Below are 15282 nucleotides of genomic sequence, written 5' to 3' on the forward strand. Positions count from 1 at the left end.
CTTTCTCTCTCTTTCTCTCTCTTTCTCTCTCTTTCTCTCTCTTTCTCTCTCTTTCTCTCTCTTTCTCTCTCTTTCTCTCTCTTTCTCTCTCTTTCTCTCTCTTTCTCTCTCTTTCTCTCCCCCTCCCCCTCACCACCTTCTCTCTCTCTTTCCCCCCCCCCCCCCCCGCCCCTCACCACCTTCTCTCTTTCTCTTCCCCACCCCACCCCCCCCCCCCCTCACCACCTTCTCTCTTTCTCTTCCCCACCCCCTCACCACCTCCTCTCTTTCTCTCTTTCTCTATTGACAGGTGGGAGAAAAAAGGAGTGTGGAATTCAATTAGAAAGGATGGCACCTCCTGGGTCTGTTTGGAGTGGGAGCAATGCTTTCATTTTTAAACCCTGATTCTGAGCAATTCCATAGGAGATTCACTAGAATATAAAACATTTGTTTAGGAACGTCTTTTCAGACTTCAAACTTGTCCTTTTTTTCTTTTTGTAGAAATTATTGCAAGATCCCTTTTACATGGGTCTTTACCAGAAGAGAGACCGTTCAAACCGCTATGATGAACTTATTGATGAGTTTATGGAAGCAGTTGTAAGCAAGTTAGTAAACCTATCTTCTGACTGTTGATATTTAGCTTTAGAAAAAATTAAAGTGCAAGTCTCTGTCGTCAAGCTTTGTCAGTAGGGGGAAATTATTTGTCAGCCTTTACTTGCAGTATCTGGCACAATGATTGGCATTTATAGTGTTAAATCTTAGTCATGGTAATGTTGGGTGCCGAGCTCGGTACTGTGTTTGCTCCTGAGTTAGCTTGCAGTAACTCTATAGAGCCACTTGGGGGCCAGCACAGAATGTGATAAACTATTGTCACAAGGCATCAATGTGTGTTCCCGAAAGGTGGTAATTTCATGCTACAAGTAAAACTGAAATCTTACTTTCATTAAAATGAGTTCTCAATTCTGCTAGAATTATAAAACAAATCCAAATACTCATTAATCAGCTTAATGAAAATTGCACGCTTACTACCACGGTCACCGTACTCACGGAACACTGCTGCCCAGCTGTCATCCTAGCCTACCAGCCGGATTTAAACTTACCAATGAATTGTCGATAGATTTTCAATGAGCACCATTGATTGACATAGTGTGGGAGCCTCCCTTTCTTTATCCTCACCAACACCTACCATCCCTGCAAAAGAGTTGTATGGCCTGGATATCTGGGTGTGTAATTTTCCTGTTGTGTTCCACCATTAGAGGCAGTTCTGCAAAGTGAAATTGATTTCTAGTGCACTTTTATTGGCACATATTTCAGCAGTCCGAATAGAATCCTCAATCTACCCTCTAAAATAGCATTCTTTGCAATTAAGTATAAACTCCTCCATTCTGGCCCCACTGACCAATCTTATATGGCACTCCTCCACTGAGAGGATCTCCAGGAGCACTGTACAAGCCAAGTTACCATGACCCCCTCAACCCCACCAATTTTAACTTCTCGGAAAGGTTCTGCAGTATATATGTAATTCCCTACTGACACACAAAATAAATCGAGCAAAGTCCAGAATATGACTTCCCTTCTAATACCTTCTTTGACATGAAACTTTAATGATCCAACCAAATCCGGGAACTGCATTCCAGTTGCTTATCCTTATATTTACAGATTCTTCTAATCCTTAACCTCTTGCCTAAACAGATGTTCTTTCAGCTGTGCTTTGAAATCCTTTTTTTTTTCCAATTTTGCTCCCTTCGTGTCATGCTGGGGTTGGCAGCCCTTTGAGAACTTGTTCAAGTGGCCATTCTACATACCTCAGCTGAGATGGTGAGTGTAGGCAGATCACAGTTGAGATCCCTCATCACCCAGCATCCACACACAGACAACTTTAAGAACATTTTGGTCTTTTATCCATCCTCCGCTCTTCACATACCTTTTGGCGGTATGCGCCTTCAGCTTTCTAGGCCCTAAACTGGAATTTCCTTTGTCTCTTCACAAGAGTCAGCCAGTGGCTCAATGGGTAGCACACTCACCTCTGAATCAGAAGGTGGTGGGTTCAAGTCCCACTCTAAGTGCACACATCTAGGCTGGCACTACACTACAGTGCAGTGTTGAGGGAGTGCTGCACTGTTGAGGTGCCATCTTTCGGATGAGATGTTAAAACAGAGGCCTTGTCTGCTCTCAAGTGGGTGTAAAAGATCCCACTATTTCGAAGAGGAGCAGGAGCGGTATCCCTCAATCAACATAACAAAACAGATTATCTGATCAATATTACATTGATGTTTGTGGGAGCTTGCTGTGCGCAGATTGACTGCCGTGTTTCCGACATAACAGTGACTACACTTCAAAAGTACTTCATTGGCTGTCAAGCTCTTTAAGACGTGCGGTGGTTGTGAAAGGCACTATACAAATGCAAGTCTTTTTAACATTGAAGCCAATTTTACTGCTCTCTTTGAGATCTGCCAGCTCCGCATACCCAGGGATTGATCCAGGTGCCTTTAGATAATGGTTGACTGCATCATCATCATCGGCTGAATGCTGAACATTTTGATGCACTTTTAAGATGTTTTTAATAACTTTATACATCTGTCTATTATGTAATCTATTTGTCTCAATTTATTGAGCAATCTATTTTTTTGGGGTCCAAATTAAAAAGCAGAACCTCAAAGGTAATGAGCTCTGGATTGTTACCTGAGCCACGTGCCAATTGGCATAGGGATAAGCAGATTAGAAGATTAAATGAGTGGTGTGGGAGGTGGGGGTTTTGCTTCGTGAGGCACTGGCACCAGTACTGGAGAAAGAGGGAATTGTTCCGTTGGAAGGGATTCCACTTAAACCAAGCTAGAGCCAATGTCCCGGCAAATCGAATAACTAGGGTAGTAGACAGAGCTTTAAACTAATGAAGTGGGGTGGGAGGACTCTGGAAAGAGTCAATTTAAAAGCAGCAAGAGAAATTTTAAGGCTCTGGAGCAAAGCAGAGTTTTGGATAAAAATAAGCAGAGTGGGTCAGGTAGAGACAGAGTAACAAAGGTAATCGGGCATCAGTGACTATGGTGACATCAAGGGGAAAAATAGAAAAATGTCAAAGCTAAAGGCACTATATCTGAATGCACGAATAATTCACTACAAAATAGATGAATTAGTAGCGCAGATAGAAATTAATAGGTTTGATCGCATAGCCATTACAGAGTCGTGGTTGCAAAGTGACCAGGGTTGGGAACTAAATATTCCAGGATAACTTCTCTTTTAGAAGAGATAGGCAAAATGGAAAAGGAGCAGGGTTAGTAGCCCTGATAAAGGATGAGATAAAGACGACAGAGAAAGGATATTGGCTCTGAAAATCAAGTAGTAGAATCAGTTTGGATGGAGCTAAGAAGCCGAAAACATTGGTGGGACTTGTTTAAAGGCCACCAAACAGTAGTTGCACTGTAGGGATGAGTATAAATCAGGAAATTAGAGGTGGAAGTAACAAGGGTATTACAGTAATCATGGAGTTTAATCTACATATAGACTGGGCAAACCAAATTTGCAGTAGTAATGTGGAGGACGAATTCATGGAATGTTACAAGATAGTTTTCTAGATTAGTATGTTGAGGAACCAACTAGGGAACAGGCTATTTTAGATCTGGTATAGTGCAATTAATAACCTTGTAGTAAAGTGACCTTCAGGGAAGTGACCATAATATGATATAATTTTATATTGAGTTTGAAAATGATTTAATTACGTCCAAAACTAGAGTCTTAAATCTAAACAAAGCAACTCCATAGGTATGAGGGGCGAGTTGGCTAAGGTAGATTGGTAAACTACATTAAAAGGTATGACTGTAGACAAGCAATGATTAGCATTTAAAGAATTAATACATATTTTACAACAAATATACATTCCTTTAAGCCACAAAAACCTCACAGGAAAAGTAGTCCAACGTAACTAACGAGGAATTAAATATAGTGTTAGATCAAAGGAAGAGTCTTTTAATGTTGCCAAAAGGGGCACTAAGCCTGAGGATTGGGAGGAAGATAGAATGAGAGTAAAATAGCGAGGGACATAAAAACAAGCTGTAAAAGCTTCTATAGGTATGTAAAAAGGAAAAGATTAGCGAAAGTAAATGTTGGGTCCCTTACAGGCTGAGACAGAAGAAATTATAATGGGGAATAAGAAAATTGCAGAAAAATTGAACACATTCTTTGTCTTCACAGATGCATAAAACTCCCGGAAATAGTGGAGAACCAAGGGTCTAGCGAGAATGAGGAACTGAAAGAAATTAGTATTAGAAAAAAAAACTGGAGAAATTAATGCGACTGAAAGCCGCTAATTTCCCTGGACCTGATGGCCTACATCCTAGAGTTTTGAAAGAGGTGGTGAAAGATAATGGATGCATTGGTTGTCATTTTCCAAAATTCCATAGATTCTAGAACGGTTCCCAAGGATTGGAAAGGGTAGCAAATGTAACCCCGCTATTTAAGAAAGGAGAGAAGAGAGAAAACGGAACTACAGACTAGACCAGTTAGCCTGACATCAGTAGGAGGAAAATTCTAGAATCTATTATTTAGGACGTGGTAACAGGGCACTTAGAAAATAATAATAGGAATCGGCAGGGTCAACACGGATTTACGAAAGGGAAATTGTGTTTGACATATCTGTTTTTTTGAGATTGTAACTAGCAGAATAGATGATTGGGTACCAGTGGATGTGGTGAATTTGGATTTTCAGAAGGCATTCGATTTAGGTGCCACACAAGAGGTTATTAAACAAAACTCGTGCTCTTGGAATTGGGGTAATATACTAACATGGATTGAGGATCAGAAACCAGAGAGTAGGAATAAACAGGTCATTTTTGGGTTGGTAGGCTGTAAGTTGTGGTGTACCGCAAGGATCAGTGCTTGGCCTCAGCTATTCACAATCTACATCAATGATTTGGACAAGGGGACCAAATGTAATATATCCAAGTTTGTTGATGGTACAAAGCTAAGTGGGAATGTAAGTTGTGAGGAGGATGCAAAGATGCTTCAAGGGGATATAGACAGGTGACAGTTAGTCTTTATTACAAGAGGATATGAGTATAAGAATAAAGATGCCTTACTGCAATTATATAGGGCCCTGATGAGACCACACCTGGAGTATTGTGTACAGTTTTGGTCGTCTTACCTAAGGAAGGATATACTTGCCATAGAGGAAGTGCAACAAAGGTTCAGCAGACTGATTCCTGGGATGGGGGCATTGTCCTATGAGGAGAGATTGAGTAGACTAGGCCTATATTCTCTAGAGTTTAGTAGAATGAGAAGTGATCTCATTGAAACACACATCATTCTTACATGGGTTGACAGAGTAGATGCAGGGAGGATGTTTCCTTTGGCTGGGGAGTCTAGAACCAGGGGTCACAGTCTCAGAATAAGGGGTCAGCCATTTGTCATTTCTTTATTCAGGGTGGTGAATCTTTGGAATTCTCTACCCCAGAGGGCTGTGGAGGCCCAGTCACTGAGTGAGTATATTCAAGACAGAGATAGATAGATTTTGGGGGATATTAAGGGAATTAAGGAATATGGGGATAGTGCAGGAAAGTGGAGTTGACGTAAAATATCAGCTGTGCACTTATTGAATGGCAGAGCAGACTCGAGGGGCCGAATGGCCTATACCTGCTCCTACTTCTTATGTTATGTTTTTAACAGGTATGGTCGTAATACCCTTATTCAATTTGAAGATTTTGGGAATCACAATGCCTTCAGGTTTTTGAGGAAATACAAAGATAAATATTGTACATTCAATGATGATATTCAAGGTAAGTTTCTAATTAATATGGTCCTGTGAACTGAAAATATTATGTTAAAATAGCTGGAAACTCCCAAACTGCAAGGTACAAGTAACTAGTAAACCTGATACCATAGACACCTACACAAGCAACAAAGGCTAGGCAAGAGAAGCTGCTTTATTTTGTATGGATGTTCTATTAAACATCTGTGGGTTTGGGATACAGCTGTGGTGGGTGCAATAAGATGTGCTAAAATAGTGGTTGCACACTTGAAGGCCCCTCTTGTCAAACTAATCGAGAACTAAAGACAGGCTTTTGGATTGACATGGCGGTTAAAGTCCTTGGAATTGAGGGAGCAAATTTGAGGACAATAAAGGGGAACGCCCAGGATGGTAAGGACTAAGGGTTTTACTGGGGACAAGGACAAGAAGCAGAGGTGAGGGAGAAATTGAGCAGATTGATAACTGTAAAAGTATCATGATGATGAAAGGAGGGCTAAAGGCTACACTGTTGGGAGTTTAAAACTGTGGGTGTAAGTTACTTGGGAGAGGTTTTTTTTCCAGTGGTGAATGCAGAAATAAATGGGGTTGGAAGAGGGGTGAAGGATGCAAATGGTGAGGAATATAAGGAAGTGATTAGAGATGACTTTGTCTTGACTAGAGAGGCCACATGAAAGAGTGCAATTGAGGGGGGGGCGGCCATGAATATTAAGGGATTAAAGTGGAGGGAGAGAGGGCAAGGCAAGATGTAGATGAGCTGCTTCAGGTAGAAACTAGGGGCTCAATTTTGGCCAGGAGTTGCTCTGCTTTTTTGGGAATAATCTACTTTTTCTGGTGTAACTTAAAAATCCCCAGTTTCCCCAATCAATTTGCACCAGCGTAACTCACTTAGTTACGTTTTTTTTTGGTTAGTGTTTTTTTCTCAAAATGGGGCCTTACCAGCCATCTACGCCAGTTCTGCCCATTTAGGCAACTTTGGCCAGCTAATAGTTACTCCATTTCTACTTAGGCCAGTGTATTTGGCCACTTGAGAAAACCCTTGTAGAGAGTTAAAGAAATCGGCGCAGGTAGGTACATCGGAGGTCATTTGGCCTGGGATAGGGCAGGGAAGTGGAGAGGACCTGCACCTAAACCAACCAAGCCTTGCCCTTAGTAGTTTTTGTTTGCAAACATTGCTAACAATTCTATAAGAAATAAAAAATTGGAAGTCCTACCTTCATCTTCAAACTGCAACTCACCTTTCTGCACTCGGTCCAGGAAGGCAGCGGGCCAGTGCGGGAGGCCACTCTTCCTGGGCTAGGGGCAGGCAGGAGAACTGATAGTGCTGCTGCCTGCCGGTGACTTCTATCAGTTCTCCTGCCTGCCCCTAGCCCAACAAAGGAGGCAGAATTTGAGAGAATTTTACCTAAAGGAGCCCAGCAACACAGATTTAAAGAGAGGAAATGATGTAAATTCAGTGCCAATGAGATGGCAAAATAGCGGCAGCGTGAGGAGAAACAACACAAGGCTGACGAGAGGGAGGAAGAACATTGCCACGACAAATTGGGACTGTTGTTGCAGACTCGCAGCGCTACTGCGCATACGCGGACATCACAAATCACCACTGCACATGTACATAAGAACATAAGAATTAGGAACAGGAGTAGGCCATCTAGCCCCTCGAGCCTGCGGACACTTTAGAAATCAGGCGCAGGTAGCCAGAGGGTAGGGGGGGGAGAGGGGAGAAGGGAAGTTGGAGGATTTTCCAAAGCATTAAACACTTCACTTTTAACAGTAAAGAACCATCATCAATATGACAATGTTATGATTGGAATGCTAATTTTTTTTAAATCCCAAGCAGCGAGATTGGACAAGGTGTTGGTGCTATCAGCCTGATTAAACTGAATATATTTTTCATAAAGATACCTAGATATTAAAGTACTGGAAAAACTTTGAAGATTCTTTTCCCTTCCCTTTCCACCCCCCCCCCCCCCCCCCCAAACTGTCTCTTGTAGCCCTCAGCGCGGGAAGGCAGTGGCTGGCCTGTGCGGCAAGCCACTCGGCCCGGGATAGGGATGGCGTGCTTCAGGTTCCTCTCGCACAGCCTGCAGAGCGTCGCAGAGATTCGGGCTACCAGGAGCTACTGCGCATGCGCGCACACTCTAGCGCACATTCGCAGATGTCCCAGCACTGTTTTCAGCGCCGGGACCTGGCTCCAACCCCCACCCCTTATGCTGCGCTGTCCCGAGAAGCGAGGAGAATCGGCGCACCTCATGGAGGTGTGTCGTTGTAAGAGTCAGTGGAAACTTGGGCCCATTGTCACTAAACTAAAATCATTCCAGTTGGTCACCGTCATTCTATTTTTAATTTAAATCCTGTTTCTTTGGTTCTTAAATTGATAGTGTTCCTATTGAACCATGGTTTGGATGTAGATGCTATACTGTGGTGAAGTAGTGCTCCTTCCAGTTAATAAGAGGAGCAAAATATCAACAAATTTCAATCTGCTGCGACAAATTTAAAGCAAAAGAAAAACGATTAAAACCTTGCCCTGGAATGCTCACCCTAACCTGTTCCATAGAAAATGAGATCAACAAATGAGAAATTAACTGTTCCTGACTCCACTTTTTAAAAAAAATTTAAATAAGTATTTCATGCAAAGAAATTACAAAATAAAAATACTTTCGTTTTCCAATGCCAGAGAATTCGTCTTTTTTTTTTATTTGCACAATCTAAATCCTGTGTAATCTTTTGCATTTTGATTTTAACTATACCTGTGTATTTAAACACCTTGAAACAAAGGAAATCTGGAATTCATTTTTAATTTAAAATAAATAGTTGTGCTCTTTACTGGATTTAAAATGTGTTATTTTGTTTTATATAGTCGTCGTTTGCCACCTAATGTTATTTTGTATTATACAGGCACAGCAGCAGTAGCACTGGCAGGACTGTTGTCAGCCCAGAGAGTGATTAACAAACCGATCACAGAGCACAAATATCTGTTCCTTGGAGCAGGAGAGGTGAGCCTGCATGATTTTTCTTCTCCAACATCACCCACAAAACTTGAGGCAGGTGGGCTAATTATGTGGGTGGGTTTGATGATGCTGAGCTGGTGACATAGAATTTTGGTGAACAAGCCTGTTTCTCGGCTACTGCACAGAGATCGTCGTTCTGCAGAAAGGATGTATTTTTAAGGCAGAAGGCAAATTCCGAAATGCCCTCATTAATTATTTGGCATAATTTCCTGAGTTCAGCAGCCAGATTGCGCAGCAATTATTGAAGGCATATTCAGTAATGCAGTACCATCTTTGACTATAGAATTTTATCTTGCTACAGTATTTGGTTCAGTTTTCAGCATTGTTTCTGTTGTATTTGCTGCTGGTTCTCTGCATTTATTTTCCATCTCCTTTCATCTGTGGCATGTTGGCAGTTGCAACTTTTAACTTTGTCTTCACAATTTTGAAGATGAGCATTTTCTGGGTCTCTCTCTCTCTCTCTCTCTCTCTCTCTCTCTCTCTCTCTCTCTCTCTCTCTCTCTCTCTCTCTCTCTCTCTCTCTCCCCTTCCACACCCCCCCCCCCCCCCCCCCCCCCTCGGCTTGTTTGGAAGAGGATCTGAAGGTGCATGAGGGAAAAGGGCACCTTAAGTGCATCCTTCTTCATCCAACCACCTTTGTCCAAAGACTAAGGTATGTATACCTACACATTCGTTTCAACAGAGGCGCATTGGTAGATTATGCCACCTCTTCGATCCAGGCCTTCAGACGTACTGAAACATGTGCCAAATTTCGTAAGTAGCAGTACACTTATGTATAAATCAGGTGACCGATGCCTTGCTTCCCTTGATGCCCGGAGCTATCTCCATCACTTCCTGTAGAAAGCAGCCAGCAGCAGTGAAACCCCTGCGATTTTTCCCATGTTGCAGGTTTCCGCAAAGTGCAGGGCATTATCGATGGCGTGCAAGCCCCTATCCCTATTTCCACAGGCTTCATATACAAAAGGGGTTTAATTTAATAATTTGCAGCTAGTATGTGAACACTAGCATAGAATTAAGCACATGAATGCCTTTCATCCTGTAGTGAGTCGGGATGTCTTTATTTTATGGCCATCAGTGGTTCCACGATTAATACTTGAAGTGACAGGAAAATGTGACAGGTGGCTCTTCGGGATCTAAGTATTTCCTCTTCAGCCTTGGCTCATAAGTCTTTGAGATAACTGCAAGCAAACCAGAATGGCAATATACCTTGATTATTGTTTTTAATGTTCTGATCATATGTTCAACTAAGCTTCAGACAGATCAACGAGGGATAAGGTTGCAGTATATCCCTACTAAAGTCTCAAAAATCATGATGGCTTGTTGTGAATAACAACTATGCCATACAAAGTGACATGCTGTGGGGAAAATGGTTGAGGAGGCCCAAGTGTAATATTAAGATGACAGAGACCCAACCAGAAGATGCACCTGTTGACCTTAGTTGCAGATGGAAAAATTCTAAGACTGGATTTAGTCAACGAGAACTTTACTTAAGTGCATGTTTTGCCCAATGTAAAATTATGTCCACGTGGTTCAGTGAAGTAATACAGTATTTCCATCATTGTCTTCTACCCTCTGTCAACTACCATGGGAAATCGTCCTTTTCTCTGTTGTTGTCTTACTCTGCCCCATCCCAAGTGAACACACGGGACACAGCTGAAATAAAATAAACCCATGTTATTCTCATTCTGCTGTAAAATTCTATGATTTTCCTTAATACTGGGAGACGCATGTGTTCTCAAGATGCTTCTCCTTTGTCAAAAAATATAATGTATGCCATCATCCACCTTACTTTTCTGAAGTGATTCCCTGGTAAGAGCAGGAACCATGGTAACTGGGTGTTGGTGTGTGCCTCCGAATGGAGGTGGCCAATTACCTTCTGGTTCAAGAGATGGCACCACTGGTAGCTGCATAGTCCTGCATGCTATTTGGAGCGTTATTTCAGCAGGTGGTGGGGTGGAATAAGTATGGTTCTCCGAGAGATCACTCTATCAACCGTGTCATCTCCTGCTGCTGGATACTCTGAATATATCCTGTGATTTGTGTGGGGGGAAACTATTGAGCAGCACTGAGGTTTTCCAAAGCCCTCTATTAAGGTGTTATCAATCTGATCACCCACAAGCAATGTGTGAGGAGGGGACACAAAATCTGCAAAAGGACAGACAGGCTAAGTGATTTTTTGATTTTAATGTTGGAAGTTTTAAGTAGCAATGTTTTACTTTTTCTTCTCTCTCATCTCTCAATACCACCTTTCTTTCCCTCTTTTTTTAAAATTTCACTTTTTGTACATGATTTGGCATTTAATTAAATATTCCTAAGTGTACTTCTTGGTTCAGACTCTCCATGGCTGAGTAACAATTCTTCAATCTGATTGGTTAAGGAGATGCACAGTTGCTTACTCTGTTCATACACGTTCCAGATGCCCTGTAGAGGGCGCTACACTAAAAGGCCCATAGAAAGTCTGGTGCAAGTGTAGCTGTTTGTTTGCCACTGACTGCAAAATCTGGCCCAATATGTCAAATTGAAGGAGAGCATAATTCTATGGTAACATATCTTGTAGTCATTGTTATTAACATATTTGCTCTCAAGACTGATGAGGGTAGCTGCTTATATTTGTTTCTGGTCACTTTTCAGTTTTTGCCAAATGTCTGCCAAAACTTAAGTGATCTTAGAAACAGGAATTTTGTTTTCTGCTGGAGAATAAAGGACATTGTGGCTCAAATGACTTATGGTTGTGCTGCTCTGTATATTTTTTCTGTGAAGTTGATATCTTCTGTACATGATTTTGTTTTTACAAATGATTCCAAGTGCTGGTTTGCTCTCTTACTACTTTATGCAGGCAGCACTAGGCATTGCGGATCTGATTGTGATGGCCATGAAAGAATCTGGAATATCTGAAAAGGAAGCACAGAAAAAGATCTGGATGTTTGACATGCATGGCTTACTTTATGAGGTGAGCAAGAGAGCTGAAATATTTACTTTTAATAGCTTTCATGTAATATTTTTTAACCAGCTGCTGAATATCTTCTTGGGTATTTTCTGTCATCTTTGGATATTTGCGTTCCAGTCTGCCTTGTGTACAGGTGAGGCAGTTTTCTTGTCCAGTTGAGCTTGAAATGGATTCTGAGAGCTAATTGCTGATAATCCAGAAACAACAACTCTGTACATTTGGACAATTATTTCAGAATCTAACTCTGTCCTTAATTTTTTTTTAAATGTAGATGAGGATGGTCAGAACTAAATGCAGTTGTAGTAATTTTAGTTGGCCTGTGATAAACATAAAGTCAGATCACTTAAGGTGCGCAGGTGTGGTATTTAAGCTGTGATGATCGGAGAACAGTGTGTCTGAGTAGAAGTGCATAGTATGCACTTAAAATGCATTCCAACATTGAAATCGCAAAGAGAAATTATCACAAAACCAAGAGTCAGCACAATGGCACGCCAATTAGATATACCACTATATTTCCCCAAAAGTAATTAAATGTTATTTTATATAATGGTATCTTGTTTAGAAATGCACAACACTAAACTGGTGATCCATTTGTTACACTCTGGACATCCTGCAAATAGTGTTCCAAAAATATAGTTTGAGGTGTATAATGCTGGCAAGAAGATTACAAGTGGAATGTCTCAAAATCATGTTTGGTTATGGTTTAGGTCAGAACTTTCAAAGTGATAATTTGAGGGTGAACAGTAGCTGCCTTGACTGCAAAAAGTTAATTAAATTAGGAGGAACATAGTTCAAAGCATTAAGAGATGAACTGTTTCTTAGAGCTAGGAAGGGTGTGAGCAAATTTCCAAGAAGGGAAAGATGGAATTATATTCAAAAGTTCTTCAGTTCTCTTAGAAAATGAAACTGGTCACTGACCTGTAACACTCTGATGTGGACTCAATGGGGCCCAAGTTTCCACATGATTTGCGCCTGATTTTTAGGAGCAACTGGTGGAGAACGGACTATCTTAGAATTCGCAATTCTCCGCATTTTTTTTCTGCTGTTCTAGTCAGGTAGAATAGTTCTACTTTGGAACAGAATTTTTTCTTCAAAAGGGGCTGTGTCCGGCCACTGACGCCTGATTTGAAAGTTTCCACAGTGAAAATGTACTCCAAACTAAAGTAGAATGGAGCAAGTGAAGATTTTTGTAGAACTGAAAAAACCTGTTCTACACATTAAAAAAAAAAGGAGGAGGAGGAGGAGGAGTCCGCGGTGGGGGGGGGGGGGCCGTTCCAGACGGCTGGCGGGAAAGGGAGAAGGCTGCAGGAAGCCTCAGAAAGCGAGGAGCCATGTCCCGACGGCAAAAGGGGGTGGTCGTCGGGAAACGGCTGCCTCAACTTTGAGGCTTCCTGCACCCTTCTCACTGCTACACGAAGCCTCTGTGCTGCTGGCAATGTACTTTTATTAAAAAATGTTAACAAACTAAACAGCTACAAAGATGGCCGAGTGCCAATGTTTTTTTCACACTGAGCATGCGCCAACGTGCACGTGCAGCGTTGCCGGCAGGAAAAAAACTGATTTAAATAGTACCCGCCCCATCCCACTTACAAAATCGGCGCAAGTGTAGGCTGGGCGCCACGCCAAGCAGACAAGGAGCTGCAAAGCACTCCAGAATCGCTCGTTTTTTTCCGGCGCCGTTTTAGGCCCAGCTCGGAGGGGCGCCCGTTTTTTATCATGTGGAAACTTGGGCCCAATGGAAGGATTTTTGGACCTCAAAAAAACAGACGTGTTTGGGTTAGGTGGGAGGTTAAATGGTAGAAGTTTAAATTCTGACCCCTTCTGGTTTTGACCTCACAGGAGACGGATTGGCAATTTAAATATCACGAGCTTGTGTGCCTCATCTTTGAATCTCCATTTTTAATTTAACTCTGAGTGGCCAGGTTACCCAGGACTTGAGGAACCTGCCAGCTATAAAGAAAGATGAGGACTTTCGGATCCAACTTTCCATTTACCTGCTGGATCCAGCATCCCTGCCTCTCGAACCTCCTGCAACTGGGCCACGCTGCCCCGCCCCCCCCCCCCCCGCATCTTTCTGATTTTTCCACCCCCGAGGCCTCTGGCCCAACGATCTGTTTCTCTCCCGTATCCCAGCCTCCGATCCCTCTCCTGTCTGCGGCCTGGTGCCGCAGGCCTAACTGCCTGGTAGCTAGCCAGCCAGCCACTCTCAGCATACAGTGCTAGTTGCAGTTTAGTTGTTTTAAACGATTGATAGCTGACTGCTTTTTAAAGCTGTATGTGTGTGTGTAAATTTTCTGTATAATTTCAATATGAACCTGAGGTGCTTGAAGTCCTAGTAAAGCATAGTAAGATATTGGTGCAGAATCAAAAAGCAAAAGTTACCGTCTGCTGTCTTTCTGAAATGTCTCCATGCACGTCATATACTGCCTGTATAACAACCAATGCACTTCAAAGTATCAAATATTTCTCTAATTTATCATCTAGGTTACTGATATTTGTATATGGCTTTGGCAAATCCAGTGGGGAAAGAAGTAGCGCTTTATTTATATAAAAACCCCACCTCGGTTGTTGGGTAGATTCACTAAGATCTGAGTCTGTCTATGGCAGTTAAATTCTAACAATGCTGCTTCTGACTTTAGGGTCGTTCAAAGCCAATAGAGAGTCACCAACAAGCATATGTCCACCCAGCACCTGATCAGTTAGCTGAGACATTTCTGGATGCAGTTAATCTACTACGGCCCACTGCTATTATTGGTAAGTAGTAAAAGCTACAGCAGAACCTTTGTGACTGGTGGGTGCATTTGCTATTTTTGTAGATTTAATTTGAAATGATGGTGTTTGGGCAGGACTCTCTTGCACCTTTAAGAATACAATGGGGGATTTTTTACATAGGAACAGGAGTAGGCCATTTGGTCCCTCGAGCCTGTTCCGCCATTCAATGAGACCATGGCTGATCTGTGACCTAACTCCATATACCTGCCTTTGGCCCATATCCCTTATTATCTTTGCTTAAGAAAAAGCTAGCAATCTCAAATTTAAAATTAACAATTGATCTAGCATCATTTGCCATTTGCGGAAGAGAGTTACAAACTTCTTTGGGCCCAAATTTGGCCAGGAGTTGCTCTGTTTTTTTTTTTTGGAGCAACTTGATTTTTCTGGAGTATCTTAAAAATCCCCATTCTGCACATTTAATTTGTGAGTTAGTTAGGATTTTTTTTACTTTAGTTTTTTTTTCCAAAAGTGGGTGTTACCAGCCACCTATGCCTGTATTGGTCATTTAAGCCAGTTTGGACAGCTAATAGTTGCTCCAAACTAACTTAGGTCAGCGTATGTGGCCGCACAGAAAACCCTTGCGGAGAGTTAAGAAATCAGTGCAGGTAAGTACATTCTAAAGCACCAAGCATTAAACAAAGCACAAAAATAAGCATTCAATAACAAAAAAAAATACAAAGAAGCTGAGAGGACCTGCACCTAGCACTAAGACTTATAAAACACCAAAAGTAATCAGCAATTAATTAACATAAAAAAAATAGAAGGAACCCTGCACCTAAAGCACCAAGACCAAAGTAATAATCAATCAATCAATAAATAACAAAAAAATAGAAGTC

The 15282-nt window shown here is 41.8% G+C and overlaps 1 protein-coding gene across 1 annotated transcript in view; it reads left to right on the forward strand.

Moving 5' to 3' along the window:
• The window catches only part of me2 (malic enzyme 2, NAD(+)-dependent, mitochondrial), a 91606-nt gene that overhangs the window by 43982 nt on the left and 32342 nt on the right, over positions 1 to 15282 (forward strand). The window contains exons 7-11 of the mRNA XM_070867497.1: positions 481 to 584; positions 5638 to 5747; positions 8615 to 8712; positions 11564 to 11677; positions 14314 to 14428. Of these exons, the coding sequence (XP_070723598.1) occupies positions 481 to 584; positions 5638 to 5747; positions 8615 to 8712; positions 11564 to 11677; positions 14314 to 14428 (541 nt within the window). The remainder of the gene's footprint in view (positions 1 to 480; positions 585 to 5637; positions 5748 to 8614; positions 8713 to 11563; positions 11678 to 14313; positions 14429 to 15282) is intronic.

The sequence above is a fragment of the Pristiophorus japonicus genome, chromosome 2, assembly GCF_044704955.1.
Source record: "Pristiophorus japonicus isolate sPriJap1 chromosome 2, sPriJap1.hap1, whole genome shotgun sequence".
Taxonomy (NCBI): domain Eukaryota; kingdom Metazoa; phylum Chordata; class Chondrichthyes; family Pristiophoridae; genus Pristiophorus; species Pristiophorus japonicus.